Raw genomic sequence first — 16827 nt, forward strand, 5'->3', positions numbered from 1 at the left:
GTAACTATAGCATGGATTATTTTTCCCTATATGCATCACCTTGCACTTATCTACATTAAATTTCATCTGCCATTTAGATGCCCAATTTTCCAGCCTCACAAGGTCTTCCTGCAATTTATCACAATCTGCTTGTGATTTAACTACTCTGAACAATTTTGTATCATCTGCAAATTTGATTACCTCACTCGTCGTATTTCTTTCCAGATCATTTATAAATATATTGAAAAGTAAGGGTCCCAATACAGATCACTGAGGCATTCCACTGTCCATTCCCTTCCACTGAGAAAATTGTCCATTTAATCCTACTTTGTTTCATGTCTTTTAGCCAGTTTGTAATCCACGAAAAGACATCGCCACCTATCCCATGACTTTTTACTTTTCCTAGAAGCCTCTCATGAGGAACTTTGTCAAATGCCTTCTGAAAATCCAAGTATACTACATCTACCGGTTCACCTTTATCCACATGTTTATTAACTCCTTCAAAAAAGTGAAGCAGATTTGTGAGGCAAGACTTGCCTTGGGTAAACCATGCTGACTTTGTTCCATTAAACCATGTCTTTCTATATGTTCTGTGATTTTGATGTTTAGAACACTTTCCACTATTTTTCCTGGCAATGAAGTCAGGCTAACCGGTCTGTAATTTCCCAGATCTCCCCTGGAGCCCTTTTTAAGTATGGGGGTTACATTAGCTATCCTCCAGTCTTCAGGTACAGTGGATGATTTTAATGATAGGATAGCCAAGACGCGGAAGAGCCCCGAGGAGCGGGTACTCAGAGCGTCCGAATGCCAGGAGGAGAGTCTGGAACAGAAGATCCAAGTTAGAGTGGATTTAACAAGCGAGAGAACTCCTTGCTAACTCTTCTTAGCAATGGGCCAGTCAGTATAAGTACACTAGTGGTGTTGACGTCAACAGGAGGGGATGCCCCTGAGGTTCCTGCCATGACGTATATATAAGGAGGCCCTGCGCGCGCCTAGGTGATGCCGGAAGTAAGATGACGGTTGGCAGCACCCACGCTGTCCTGGGGACACCGGGGAAGTCGGTATTGGTTGCAGCCGTCTGCGACCAATGGGTGCAACAGTTATAGTCACAGAAGTACACTGGTCCGTAGAGATAGTACAAAAGAGGGTTCCTTGGTGGGAGGTCACGGTAGTGGTCCGCAGAGCGGAGTACACCGGTGAGGGATCCTCTATTGATATCATGGAGCAGGTCCGCAGAGCAGGGTAGACCTGGAGATGGTTTCTCTAATGATGTCACGGCAATGGTTCGCAGAATGGGGTACACTGGAAAGAGGGTTCCCACGTACATATCACAACAGGGGTCCATAGCATGGTACTCACAGCGACTGGAGACAAGTAGTAGTTCCGTAGAAAGCCTCGGGAAGCGAGGCAGGCAGGAGTCCGGGTGAAAGGCCCTCCGAGGACCGGATAGCCAAGAGACAAGGCAGGGCCCCCGAGGAGCAGGTACTCGATTGTCTCACACCATGGAAGCAGGAGCCGGAACAATGCTGAAGTGAGAGTAGGTAGATATAGCAAATGAACTCGTTGCCAAATCGCTGGCTGTCCTGGCTGGCGAGCTTAATTATCGAAGTTGAGTGACGTCATCTGATGGGGACACCCACGAGGTTCCCGCCATGACGTGGTTAAAGCAGGTCTGGGAGCGTGCGCGTGCGCCTAGGGAACCCCGAGGTTAAGATGGTGGCTGGCAGCATCCATGCTGCTCAAGTTGGCCCAGGAACAGAGGCCAGAAGGCTGGTGGTAGCTGGCAGAGGCTGCGAGTTCGCCCAGCGGAACCAAGGCAGTAAAAAAAGAGGTGAGCAGCAGCGGTTGCAGCCGTCTGCGGCCGCGGAGCGTAATACCTCAGTATGGCTCTGTTGAGCAATCACTGGACCGCTTACCAGGCGATGGTTCAACGGTGGTATTCCCTGACCCTAAAACATCTCTCACTCCATAGCAGAGCTGTGCGCCTCCCAAACCTGGGATCTCTGCAATCAACATCGATGATAATGATTTCGTTCTGTTGCGGTCAGATGACATTATTATGCTGACATATTTAGCACTCAGAGAAGACTGAACTGTGGAGTCGAATATTGGGAAGATTTTGGACTTCTCTGGCGGTGTGGAGGCAGCTAGTTCATCTGGTGGCATTTCTTCTTCTTTGTCTGCAGTGAAAAGTGTTTCTAAAGTTGAGGTACTTTCTTAATTTACTATGAAACCCCCTAATATTACACTTTTGTGATATGGGAGTCCATTATGAAGCTCTCTTCTCAAGTAGCACAATTTGTTTCTCAATATTAAGAGTTACCCACAGTTGTTAAAGCTTCACAAGATCAAATAACTGGAATATCTCAGAAAGTGCAACATCTTGAAGCTAAAGAGACAGCTTTACAGGAATCGGTGGGAACTATATTGAGAGGTTACTTATACTTGTAAAACATATAATTTAACTACACCAGAATATACAGAATCACAAAAAGTAAGAAGGACAAAATACTAATGGAATCATGAAGATTAAATCAATCAAATGACAGAATGTAAAACGCTCAAAACAACACACTGACTAAACGTGAAAAACACCATTTTGTTCGTAATTATCCTTACTCTTTGACTCATGTACTAGATCATCTTTAATATGTACTAGTAAATTTCTATAGATTACAATGCCAGACTGTGAATACCTCCTCTGTAACCAATTTATGTTTGTTTGTTGGTTGAGTTATAATTATGAATGTCACCTTGTAAACCGTTGTGATCTTCATATGGAATGACGGTATATAAAATGTCTAAATAAATAAAATAAATAAAGCAAGGTTGGAAATCTGGAAAATTTGGTTTGCCGACATAATATTCGGCTGATTAACTTTCCAAAGAAAAAAATGGTTTTCTCCATGGAGATGCTGCATAAGTATTTTCTGGAAATCTTAAGTTTCTGAAAATTAGCTTCCTCCAGTGTCGAAGGCGTATTATTTGCCTATACCTCATAAACTCTCACAAGGGAAGGAGGCCCTCTCAGCTCCTCTTGAATTATCTCATTTGATTTCTTTTCTGGAACAGTCTTCTGAAGATAGAATTGAAGCTGCTGCTGTAATTGTAAATTTTGCCATTGAGCCCGACTGTGAATTTATTTTGAAATTATTTTTTCATAACAGAGATATTCCCTTTGTTTACATGTTTCCGGATGTTTCAAAGACAACTCAGGTTAAAAGAAAGATTTTGACTGATGAGACTTGGTGCTACTAGTTTGGGTTGTCTCTCTCCTTTAAATGTGTGGTTAAATTTAAGAGTGTAAAATATGGTTTGTTTTTTTTTAACCCTCTCACTTGGCTCTTTTTCTTCAAGATAAGTGCCCCCATGATACTGCTCTCTCTCTGCTGCCATCTTAGAAGTTGCCTCTCAATAGATGCCGGCGTAATTATATTCAAGAGTGTTCTCTTCTCTTGTTAGGCTATATTTCTTTTTGATATTATTGCCTTTTCATATTTTCTGATTTGGAAACCTCTTTAGTTTAATAGTGGACTGACAGGTTATGAGAGATTTACTTGAATTGCTCACTAATGATGTCTCCTCATGTTTTGATGTCTACAAGTTTGTTAGCTTGGATGTAATTAAAAATATTATAAATAAAAATAGCGTGATGGAATCTGAAGTGCCCACTGGGGGTTTTGATATCACAAAAGAATGTGTTGATACTGTACCAGCTCTCACAGTACCGCTCTGCTACTGAATGAGTGTGTCTGTCGCACACAGTCTAGTTCACAGAGTGAGTTCAGGTCTGAGCTTAGCAAGCACAGGGCCAACTTGCCAAGCAGAGTTAGCAGCAGTAGCTTGCTAGTGGTGGCACAAACTCAGTCTCTGTCTTTTTAGAACTGTCCTTCACAGTGTGTGCAACAACGTCTCTGTCACACACAGACACATACACAGTGTGGGATTTAAAAGCATTGTCATGCAAAAACGCCCACATACGCCTGCATATGGGAGCTGTGCTCAAGCAATGAGGATTTTAAAAGCCATGATTTACGTACGTATATACCCAAAAGTAAACGAGCAGGAAAGGAGCAGGGTATGGGCATTATGGGTTGGGGGTCAACACATATGCACCTAACTCCGTATTTTAAAATGGGCGGCCACAGCATGCGTCAGCTTGTTAAATGCGTAACATCTACTGCTGCTGCTGATGAGGAGCAAGTCTGTAGATCTCGCATTTTAGGGCTTACATGGCAGGGTGAGGGGTCTGGATCAACTGAGGGGCATGCAAGATGAAGAACTAGAGGGGGCTGGAAGAGCTTGATATTAACTGAGTAAACTGGTGGACTAATTGGAATACTAGGAATGTCCTTGCATGAACATGTTTTAAAATCTGCTCACATATGCGCGCTGGCAAAGTCCTGAGGAAGATAAGCATGCTAGGCTTGCTCGAGTAACCTCTTAAAATTAGGAATATACTTACACGCAGTAGGTGTATTTTAAAACATGCATGTGCAACTGCGCACGTGATTTAAAATTCCAGTGTATCCCTACTCATGCGCTGATACACACGTATATGGGTGCACGCATACTCATTTTAAAATTAACCTGTGCATGTGTATGCACTGCTGACTGACTCCTTTAGCACCTGCAAAAAAACTGTTAGAACTATGAAGGCTAGCAAGGCTGTGCTTCTCTTTAGTCTGTCTGCAGCCAAACAAAAATCAATGTGAACGGGCTCTGCCTGAGTCTTCACTACACTTCTACCTTGCCCTCAATGAAAACAGACAGCATTGCCACTGCCTCTTTCTCTTTCTGTCACAGTGAGTGAGAGAACACTGACTGCAGTAAAAAAGATCAGAAAAAGCTCTTTACCAGTGCTTTCTTTTCTAAAGCTTTTCTTCCAATCTAAGGGGGTCATTCACTAGAACGTTATCTCATATGTTAGGGCCCTAACGCACACGATAAGGCCATATCGCATGCGAAAAGGCCCTTTTTGCATGCGATATCATGCAAAGTAGGGGGAGGAGAGGAGTCGGGGCGGAGGAGGGAGGAGTCGGCGGTGTCTTTGCTGCCGGCGATAACGTTACCAATGTTATCGTCGGCAGTAGCGCGCCAAATAGCACCTCCTTTCACGGTGGCACTATTCGGTGCGAAAGCCAGCAGCGAAGATACTGCGGTGGTGCAAAGGCTGCGGGCTTTCGCAGGCCTGCCCCCCCTTCGCCCCCCGTTTTCACTGGATTCATCATTCTGCGATGAATGATGAATCCAGGCCTAAAAGAGCTTCTGAATGCTCATCTTGTCTCTGCAAAATGCAATAGAGCAAATAGAGTTTCTTACAGATGTTCAGACCTTTCACTGGGAAGACATTCACGTCACTTAATTCAGTTGGCAGCTGTAGGCTAGCTAAAAAGATGTTTCACTGTGATTTGTCCTCCATCTAGTCTCCTTGCCAGCTTGTTCTGTCAATGCTCCCAGGAAGTTGCCATGTCATACAGGCAATAGTTGGTTGCTTTAGTTACCAGTTTGTCCCTGCCCCCACCTGTTGTTTGCTCAGTACAGTAATAAGCTTGAATAGACCAGACTTGAATGTGAAACAAGCAAATGAGATGAAATTTTTCATTTAAATTTGTGGGCACCCTCCATTTGTTTCAGGGTCTACCAATGAAACAAAAATGGACTTATTTGTTGCATTTTGTCTATTCATTTCAAATAAATGCACATCCTTACTATTTACTTGCACCCTCAAAAGGCTTAATTTGCATGTACACAAATGTTTGCATATTCCTGCTAACAGCTTAAATGACTGATTTAGCTTTCATGCTAGTTCACTAGTGCAGAGCACCCTGTTTTTTTAGCACAATCTAAATGACCTTAGTGAGCATGTTAAGCTTTAGTTCCTAGGTCCCTCAATGCATTTCATTTTCCACTGAATGCACATGTATTTTAGGTTTATGAACAAAGCCTGCCAAACAGTGATGTGTAGTACTTGGTATTGCTATGTACAGCTGATAAGGAGCAAGAGTATCTACTTTTATCTTAGTGCTTCATCACTAAATTGTCTTCAGTGCACTATTCGCAAGCATACATTCACATCATCTCTGCTCGTCTCGGGAAAGATTGCAAAGAGAAATTGAAATAAAAATTCTATCACCTCATAAAGTATATGTTCTGCACAGTGGCTGTTAACTCCTCGTATTCTGCTTTTTGCTTATATTTTTGTTAATTACTTATTTTTCTGCCTTTTCCTCATTGCCCTTTCATCTAGTCTTCCTTTCTAACAATCCTTCCTCCACCCTTCCTTCTTTCGCTGGCATACCTGTAAAAAAAAGTCTCATCACTTTGCTCTGCTGCTTTTGAAGAAAAGAAAGCTAAAGAAGCTAAATAAAAGAGTAAGAGCTTTTTTTTTTTTTTCCAGGTATGTCAGTGGAAGGAGGGAGGGCGGAGATGGGTATTGCATGACTATGGAGAGATGAGGAGAAATGTATGTGTGTGTGTGTGTGGGGGGGGGGGGTTAGATAAAAGCGGAAATGCTAAATAATGCTTCGGTGTGGCATTCACTGAAGAAGAGACTGGCGAAGAACAGCCAGTTGTTGAAAAGGGTATATATCGTATATGGTGGTGGGGTAGAGGCTGTCCTATTTATGGAGGAGAGTGTTTGTGTGGTACTAAAAAATCTAAAAGTGGACAAAGCCATGGGGCCAGAGAAGACATTTCCTGTAGGATATTAAGGAAGCTGAGATGGGATCTGGCAAATCTGCTAAAGGACCTGTTCAATAGGTCTTTGGAGACAGGAATGGCTCTGTGGGGTTGAGAAGAGCAGATGTTATCCTTTTTCACGATGGCAGTAAGCGGAAGACGTTTGGAAGTTACAGACCGATTAGTCTAAGTTTGCTGGTGGGAAAACGAATGGAGATTCCTCTGAAGGAAAAGGTAGTGAAGAATCTTGAAACTGGCAGGTTGTGGTACTTGAGGCAGTAAAAGTTTACCATGGGAAGATTGATTTCCTTGATTGGGTGAATGGAGAATTAGATCAGGGGCTGGTGATGGATATGGTATACTTGGATTTCAGCAAAGCTTTTGATACTGTCCCGCATAGGAGGCTCATAAATAAGCTGAGACATTTAGGGGTGGTACATGAGGTGCTGGACTGGATGGCAGAGTGTGGTGATAAATGGAGATCGCTTTGAAGAAAGAATGGTGATGAGTGGCGTGCTTCAGGGATCAGTCCTGGGGCCAGATCTGTTCAATAGTTTTGTGAGTGATGTTGCAGAGGAGTTAGGCAGAAACCTTTTTTGTTTGAGGGAATAGATGGTCTAAGAAGTGATCTCAAGGCGTGGTCAGCTTCTTGGTAGCTTAGTTTTAATACTAAAAAAACAGGTATGGGTATTCGGGAGAAAGAAATAGGAAATGAGACGAAATTTCCTATTTCGTTTCACTTCATTCTCAAAGTGAAACGATTGAAAATCCGATGAAATTTTGTTGACTTTCACGTTTCATTTTTGAAAAAAAAAAAAGTTTGATCAATTGGACCTAGGCCCAGGCCTGAAGACGGGGCTCAGCCTGGAAGCCGTGTCCCAGCACCACAACCTCGGCTTAGCCCAGGGCTCAGAGCCGATGCTGCAGCCCAGTCTGGAGAGCAGGCCCCAACGCCTGGTCCTAGGTCTGTGCCTGACGCTGGGTCCCCCTGCCCGGAAGCTGGGTCTCGATGCTGAGGCTGAGGCCCAGGATCAGGCTTCGGAGCTCTTTGTTGCAATCTTCTTTCTTCTTTGATGAAATGACACCGTCTGCTTGGAAAACGCTGGAGTCCATTAACAAATTAGTTGCCCTTCATCAAAATGGTGCTCTCTGAGTGGGGAGAATGTGCCGGAGTTAATTCACAGTGGCCCCTCCCAAGCGGACGGCGTCATTTCGTCGAAGAAGAAAGTAGCTCAAAGACCTCTGAGCCCTGGGTGCTGGGCCCGAGTCTGGGCCAAGGCCCTGGCATTAGGACCCAGTCTCCAGTCCCGATGCCTAGGCCCAGGCCGAAGCCTCAGCCTCGCATAGGCCTAGGCCATGGTAGGTCACCATGGACTCGGCCTCGCATAGGCTGAGGTCATGGTAGGTCACCATGGCCTCGGCCTCGCATAGGCCTAGGCCATGGTGACCTACCATGACCTCAGCCTATGCGAGGCTGAGGTCATGGTAGGTCACCATGGCCTCGGCCTCGCATAGGCCGAGGCCATGGTGACCTACCATGACCTCAGCCTCGCATAGGCTGAGGCCATGGTAGGTCACCATGACCTCAGCCTCGCATAGGCTGAGGTCATGGTAGGTCACCATGACCTCAGCCTCGCATAGGCTGAGGTCATGGTGACCTACCATGACCTCAGCCTCGCATAGGCCGAGGCCATGGTAGGTCACCATGGCCTAGGCCTATGCGAGGCTGAGGTCATGGTGACCTACCATGGCCTCAGCCTATGCGAGGCTGAGGTCATGGTGACCTACCATGGCCTCAGCCTATGCGAGGCTGAGGTCATGGTAGGTCACCATGGCCTCGGCCTATGCGAGGCCGAGGCCATGGTGACCTACCATGACCTCAGCCTCGCATAGGCTGAGGCCATGGTAGGTCACCATGACCTCAGCCTCGCATAGGCTGAGGTCATGGTAGGTCACCATGACCTCAGCCTCGCATAGGCTGAGGTCATGGTGACCTACCATGACCTCAGCCTCGCATAGGCCGAGGCCATGGTAGGTCACCATGGCCTCGGCCTAGGCTCCATGCAAAGCCCAGACGTTGACCTGGGCCTAGGTCTCGGCGTTGTATCTCCTCTCTGCACCAGGTAAGTGGCGGCCGGGGAGGATCCTGGCCTCTGCATTTCGTCAGGTGGGAGGTATAGGTGGAGAGCGTGGGAGGCCTCATTTCTGGGTTGGGTTTTTTTTTTTTAAATGTTTGTTTTGGGGTTTTTTTAAACTAAGTAAATGATAAAACATTAGACAAAACAAAATTCATGGGAAACCAACCCCTCAAAACAAAATGAAATGGTTTTTTTTCTTCCCACCCCCTACTAAAAAATGCAGTTATGCATTTAGTGCAGAAATGCAAACGAGCAGTATAGATGGGAGAGTAAATTACCAGCGCCCACAGAACAGGGGAAGGGCCTCAGGGTGACTATTTCCAGTGATTTCAAGGAAGCGATACAGAACAACAAGGTAGTGGCTAGAGCAGTAGAGATGCCAGGCTGCATGGGGAGAGGTTTAACTGGCAGAAGATAGTAAGCGACTGTCATTGTACAGATCATTGGTAAGACCTTACTTGGAGTCTTGTGTCCAACACTGGAAGCGTATACAGAGTGGGGGTGGTCCAGAGAAGGGCTGCCAAAATGCTGCGGGCCCTGCATCAGAAACCCTATATAATGAGACTTAGAGATCTAAACACACACATATATATATATATATATATATATATATATATCTCCTAGAGGAGAGACGGGAGATAAGGTAGAAACATTCAGATATCTGAAAGATATTAATAGTGCACAAGAAGCAGCACTTTTTTATGGAAATTAAGTTCTAAAATAAGGGACTATGATATGAGGCTCCAAGGGGATAACTTAGGAGCAACATCAGGAATTATTGTTTTCCTGCTCGGTGGTGGATGTGTGGATTGCCCTCCCAGAATGGGTGGTGGTGGCTAAAACAGTTTTGGACTTCAAGGAAGCATGGGATAAGCGCTGGGGATCTTAGCAGCTGGGTCTGTCTGGCAAGCTGCAAACAGAGCAAAAACTGGAAGTCCAAATGGAAATGCAAGTGCTCACGTGGTCAGACCTGTTTGGCAGGCTGAGATGGTAGAATTAAATAGCAGCTAGATCGGTCTGGCAGGTTGCCATTACGGTAAAATCTAGAAGCCCTAGCAGGAACGCAGCCCCTCACGTAACCAGGTCTGTCTGGCAGGCTGAGCGCTGCTCATGTTGATCAGATCAGTGTAGCAGGTTGGTGGCGACGGGGAGCCGTCTGGAAAGCCTGCAGGGACCTGGGAGGCCTAATGTTTGGGTAGCAGCTGTGCTGGTGTCAATGGCTGTTTGGATTATTGTGGGACACCTTGTGACTGGAAATGAGAAGGGAGGGGTGCTGGATGTGAACTAAAAAATATTCTTGCATGCTCATCTACACAGGACGGGAGCATACTGTGGAGGGAGGTGACAGAAACTCTCTTGGATAAGCAGAGACTTCTTACAAGTGTTCATGCTTAGGGCTGGCGGCTGGGGACAAGAATAACTGGCCAGAAGGGATGGGTTGGTTGGCCATTTTCTACCATTCTATACTGTGCTACGGTGTTGTGGGTGCCTGCAGGCTGAGATGCCGGCACATTTTCTCCAGTCTCCTAGAGGCGTGCATGCAAGAGGACTCCACTTCACTTCTGACTCAAGGTTTTACTTTTGTCTTTGTAATCTTCTTTTCAGATGTACCACGTTGCACTACCGACCCGATCTTCCACCTACAAGCATAATTATTACCTTTCACAACGAAGCCAGATCCACCCTTTTAAGAACAATACGAAGGTAAGATCCACTTATCTGGGCATTGCAACCGCCACACTTAACTTTTGCTAAAGGTGCTGCAGCGCTTGGAGCTGACCCATTTCTGAAGGCATGCTCTTTCAGACGTTCCTTACTACAGGGGGAAAGGGGAGGCCTGCATGCTGGCACATTACCGTATTGATTTTTCCAGAGCAGAATTCTCTTTTCTGGCATGGTAATTTCTCAGCAGAAACTCCTAGCAGAGCTGAGCGTTATCCCTGTATCATCCTTTCCTGCAAGGTTCTTCCTGCAAATTATTTTTTCTAGCTAATGGAAGGCTTTGTACCACTATGTACAGCAGGCTGCATGATCTTTTCATTTTGGGTTACTAAACAACCCGATGCGTTACAGCAGATTACAGACTGGAGGCCCCTTCTGTTAGTGCGATTTCATTTCCACGGCAAAACGCTGAATATCGAGGTCTGCTTCTCTGAGATCTGACTGGCACGTCCTGTGGAACTGGATTCCCGACTTGCTTAGTGTTGATAAAAGTTGGATAGTGCTAGTTCTGGGTGCCTGATTGATCACATGGATGGTGGGGCCCGGAAAGATCTCTACACCCCCAAGAAATTTTTATTTTTCTCACAGGACAAGCAGGATAGTAGTCCTCGCATATGGGTGACATCATCAGGATGGAGCCCAATCACGGAACACTTTTATCAAAGTTTCTAGAACTTTGACTGGCACCTACCTCTCTCACAATCACATACACACCAGTCACACCGTCACCTTACCAACCAGTCTCTCTCTCATACATGCACACACACACAGGCTTCCCACTCCCATGCTCTCTCTCACATAATCAGGCTTCTCACTCCCATGCTTTCTTTCACATACACCCCCACAACACCAGGCTTCTTACTCCCATGCTTTCTCACATACCCAGAGTTCTCACTTCCATGCTTTTTCTCTCTTTCTCACACACACACACACACACACACACACACTCACACACACAATCAGTCACATCCCTGACTGTCTCACACTCTCACATACACATCAGTCATCTCCTTGAGCAGTCACTTTCATTGTCTCTCACATATACACACACATCAGCTCTCTGACCAGTTTCTCTCAATCACACACATGCTCTCGATCAAATACACTTACACACAGGCTCTCAATCACACACACATTCTCTCACACACTGGCTGGCTGGCTGCTTCTCTCTCACTTCCTCTCTCTATCCGAGCACAAATGGTAGCTGCAGCAGCCTCCTCCTCCAGCCCCCGCAGGCCAAGAAGGAAGAATCCCATCAGCCGCAGGAGGCTCATGCTGCTGTCTCCTTTCTCGATTACCAGCTGCTTCGATTGCTCGGGGGCCAATGTTGCAGCCGCCGCTGCTACTTTATCACGCGGCACGGCTCTTTCTTCTTCCCGCGCACTGCGTATCACTTCCTGTTCCGGATCCGGGGGGGGGGGGGGATGCAGGCGCGGGAAGAAGAAAAGGCCAGCCACGGATGCCACAGCTTCTTTTAGCACCGCTGCCGTTCCCTCTGGGCTTGAACGTGCTGATAGCCCGGCGGCAATGGCAGCAGGGAAGAAAGAGCAGTGGGAGAGACCGGGAGCACGCGACACACCAGCCGGTGCTTGGCGACACACTGGTTGAGAACCACTGCTTTAGGATAATAAATTATCAATTATTGAAAAGGAAACACTTCAAATGCGACAGAGTTAGGCACCACTGCACATTCTCTAAGGCAGTGGTTCTCAACCTTTTTTCTGTCGGGACACACCTGACAGATGGTTCTCACATGCGTGACACACTGACCCATGATCGTCACGGGGCTAGATGTAAAAGTACAGTTTGCATCCACGAGAACCCCCCTGACCCACAATAATGGATGTAAAGCAGAATTATGACATTCCCCATACAACTCACCCTACAAAAAAGATATTCTGGTTCTGGTGTCATCTCAGTAACAGCAACTCAAACTCCTTCTACTTCCAGGCTCAATAGCCCTACTTATGAAAAGACAGCAGTTTACCACCAATGCATGTCCTCTTGAGAAAACACAACAAATAAGACCGATACAAACGCTTACATGCTAGCAAAATATTTCATCTCGGTAACAGACACAGAACCGACCTAACATACTCCCAGGATCTGTAGTAATGCACATAAACTAATCCGCACACAGTTACCTGAATTATGGAATACACTCAAACAGGAGCAACCCTATCTATGAAAAGGCAACACTACAAATATTAAATCAGGTCCTAAAAACCAATACACCTCTTATTAGGAAAACAGAACTAGCAAGCAGCTATAAATCCCCACACAGAAATAATTGTAAAACTATACTAATAAGCAGAATAAATGTTTCAAAACAGCTATGAACAGAATAACATCCAACAATTAAAAACTCATAAAAACTATTAAAAATTCTCCAAACACCAATAAAATATTTCAAAAAAAGCAGACACATCACATAATAAATAATTAAAATGGCAGTCAATCAAGAAAAATAAACTTAAAAAGCCACCCCCCTCCAGCAGCTTTCCTACTCCTCTTCCATGCAGGCCGTAGCACACAGCAGAAGCAGCAGTAGAGGCTAAGCTCTATACTCATGGTCCTCTTCCTTAATGCCCATGTCTCTCACACACACACACCATACCAGTCATGCCCCCATGACCAGTTTCTGTCTCTCACACACCAATCATCTCCCAAACAGTCTTTGACACACACACCAGTCACCTTCCTGAACAGTTTCTCTCATGCCATACACACACACAGGCTTCCCACTCCCGTGTTCTACTTACATATACGGGCTTCTCACTCTCATAATCACTTTCTCTGTCTCTCACTCCCATGCTTGTTCTCTCCACATGCACAGGCTTCTCATTCCCATAATCACTTTCTTTCTCTCACACACACACACACAAACACACACCAGTCACCTGATCTCTCTAATGCATACACACACAGGCTTCCCACTTCCATGTTCTGTCTTACATATACAGGCTTCTCCCTCCCATGCTGTGTCTCACACACACCCAGGTTCTCACTCCCATCCTCACTCTCTTCACATGCACAGGCTTCTCATTCCCATAATCACTTTCTCTCTGTTACACACACATACATACACACACACACACCAGTCTCTCTCTCATTTCCATGCTCGCTCTCCACTGCACAGGCTTCTCATTTCCTGAATCACATTCTTTCTCTCATATTCACACACACCAGTCGCTTTCTCGCACACACACACAGGCTTCCCACTCCCACGCTCTCTCTCTCACATAATCAGGCTTCTCCCTCCCATGCTGTGTCTCACACACACCCAGATTTCTCACTCCCATGCTCACTCTCTTCACATGCAAAGGCTTCTCATTCCCATAATCACTTTCTCTGTTACACACACACACCAGTCTCTCTCTCATTTCCATGCTCGCTCTCCACGTGCACAGGCTTCTCATTCCCTGAATCACATTCTCTTACATTCACACACACCAGTCTCTTTCTCTCACACACACACCGTCACCTTACCAACCAGTCTCTCTCTCTCATGCATGCACACACACACAGACTTCTCACTCCAATGCTCTCTCACATAATCAGGCTTCTCACTCCCATGCTTTCTTTCACACACACCCCCCCCCCCCCCCCCCCAACAGCAGGCTTCTTACACCCATGCTTTCTCACATACCCAGATTTCTCACTTCAATGCTTTTTCTCTCTCACACACACACACACACACACACACACACATCAGTCACCTCCCTGACTAATGTCTCACACTCTCACATACACATCAGTCATCTCCTTGAGCTGTCACTTTCATTGTCTCTCACATATACACATATATCAGCTCTCTGACCAGTTTCTCTCACTCACACGCAGGCTCTCAATCACACGCAGGCTGGCTGCTTCTTTCTCTCACTCACTTCCTCTTCCCCGCCCCTCCCCGAGCACAAATGGTAGCTGCAGCAGCCTCCTCCTCCAGCCCCCGCAAGCCAAGAAAGAAGAAGCCCATCGGCCGCGGAAGGCTCATGCTGCTCTCTCCTTTCCCGATTACCGTCTGCTTCAATTGCTCGGGGGCCGATGCTGCAGCCGCCGCTGCTACTTTATCACGCGGCACGGCTCTTTCTCTTTCCCGCGCACCGCGTTTCACTTCCTGTTCCGGGTCACGGGGGTGGGGGAGCAGGTGCGGGAAGAAGAAAAGGCCCAGCCACAAGTGCCACAGCTTTTTTTAGCACTGCTGCCGTTCCCACTGGGCTTGAACGTGTTGATAGCCCAGCGGCAACGGCAGCGCAGGGAAGAAAGAGCAGCGGGAGAGACCCCGAGAACGCGACACAGCAGCCGGTGCTTGGCGACACACTAGGGTGTCGCGACACACTGGTTGAGAACCGCTGCTTTAGACCATGTATAGACCACCGTGGTCTCAATGCCATCACCTGCCAGGACCGATATCCCTTGCCACTCATACCAGAACTCCTGGACCGCTTACAATGGGCCACTATTTTTACTAAGCTCAACCTTCGAGGAGCCTACAATTTAGTGCGAATCAGACCGGATGACGAATGGAAAACCGCGTTCAACACGCGTGACGGGCATTTTGAGTACCTGGTAATGCTCTTTGTACTATGTAATGCTCCCGCGGTTTTCCAGAACCTCATGAATGAGGTCATCCGGGACGTGCTCCAATCATCCATAATTGTACACTTAGATGACGTACTAGTATACTCAAAGGATCTCTCCACCCATCGACAAGAGGTACGTCAAGTATTACAACAACTCCAAGAATGTCTCTTTGCCAAGCTGGAGAAGTGTCTATTTGAACAGAGGTCTTTGCCATTCCTAGGATACATAGTGTTCTCCACCAGATTCCACATGGATACCAAGAAGGTCTCCACCATAAGAGACTGGCCACGTCCGGTGGGAATCAAGGCCCTTCATTGCTTCCTTGATTTGGAAACTTCTATCGGCACTTTATCCCCCACTATTCGCAAACAGTAGCTCCAGGGATTGGCCACCAGAGGCACTCCAGGCCTTTAACGAATTAAAGCAAGTCTTCCTTCTTGATTCCTGCTTATGCCACCCTGATCCTTCCTGATCCTTTATCGTTGATGTGGACGCTTCAGACCTGGCCGTGGGGGCTGTACTCAGTCAACACTCCAGCAGGGGCGCGTTACTTCCCTGCTCCTACTTTTCACGGAAGTTTTCACCTGCTGAAAGGAATTATGGGATTGGCGACAAGGAGCTCCTGGCCATAAAGATGGCCTTTGAAGAATGGTGGCAGTGGTTGGAGGGAGCCCAGCATCCTATTGTGGTCTATACCGACCATAAGAACTTAGAATACCTGTGTCGAGCCCAATGGTTAAACCCTCGGCAAGCCCGCTGGTCATTGTTTTTCAGCCGGTTCAACATTTCTTTCCGATATTGACCAGCATCAAAAAACACTAGAGCCGATGCCCTCTCTCGTACCTCTGAGAATGAGGACACTCCAACAGTACCTCAATATATCTTAGACCCCGCTCAAGTCCACCTAACTGCTACCAATCTGGTTCCCCTACGCAAGACTGTTGTGCCTATCTGCTTGCGTAAGAAAGTCCTCTCATGGGCCCACAACTCTCTGACGGCTGGGCATCCTGGCAAAGCCCAAACACTGGAGCTCCTCACTCGCTACTGTTGGTGGCCACACGTCAGTCAAGATGTTAAGGTGTATGTTAGCTCCTGCCCATCTGCGCCCGACAGAAGCTATTACCTGGTCAGCCATAGGAACTTTTACAGCCACTTCCCAAAACAACAGAGCCCTGGACTCATATCTCTACAGATTTTGTAGTTGAATTACCTCGGTCCGAAGGGAAGCAAGTCATCTGGGTCACGATTGATATATTTTAAAAAATGGCCCACTTCGTGGCTCTTCCTAAACTTCCTACCGCGCCTGAACTCGCCCAATTATTCACACAACATATCTTTCGCCTGCATGGATTGCCTCAACACATTGCCTCCGATCGAGGCTCACAGTTCACGGCCAAATACTGGAGGGGGCTTTGCAAGAAATTTGGGGTCCAGTTAGACTTCACAACCGCATTTCATCCCCAAGGAAATGGTCAAGTCGAGCGAACCAATCGCACCTTGAAAGGATTTCTCCGCTCCTTCGTAGGGGATAAGCAAGATGACTGGGTATCTTTGTTGCCTTGGGCAGAATTCTCTTATAATCATCACGTCCACTCTGCGACAGGAGCCTCTCCTTTCCAGGTTATTTTTGGGAAACAGCCCAAGCCACCATTACCATTCCCACTGGCAGTGCCCTCACCGGCAGCTCAGCTCACAGCCCAGCAGCTCCACTCACTCTGGAACT

At 46.7% G+C, this 16827-nt stretch overlaps 1 protein-coding gene across 1 annotated transcript in view; it reads left to right on the forward strand.

Annotated features, from left to right (window-relative positions):
* Positions 1-16827, forward strand: part of LOC115081624 (polypeptide N-acetylgalactosaminyltransferase 14-like) — a gene marked incomplete at its 3' end in the record, with an annotated part of 542489 nt that overhangs the window by 409702 nt on the left and 115960 nt on the right. The window contains 1 exon segment of the mRNA XM_029586053.1: positions 10404-10502. Coding sequence (XP_029441913.1) covers positions 10404-10502 — 99 coding nt within the window.

The sequence above is a fragment of the Rhinatrema bivittatum genome, unplaced genomic scaffold (genome assembly GCF_901001135.1).
Source record: "Rhinatrema bivittatum unplaced genomic scaffold, aRhiBiv1.1, whole genome shotgun sequence".
In the NCBI taxonomy this organism is placed as follows: domain Eukaryota; kingdom Metazoa; phylum Chordata; class Amphibia; order Gymnophiona; family Rhinatrematidae; genus Rhinatrema; species Rhinatrema bivittatum.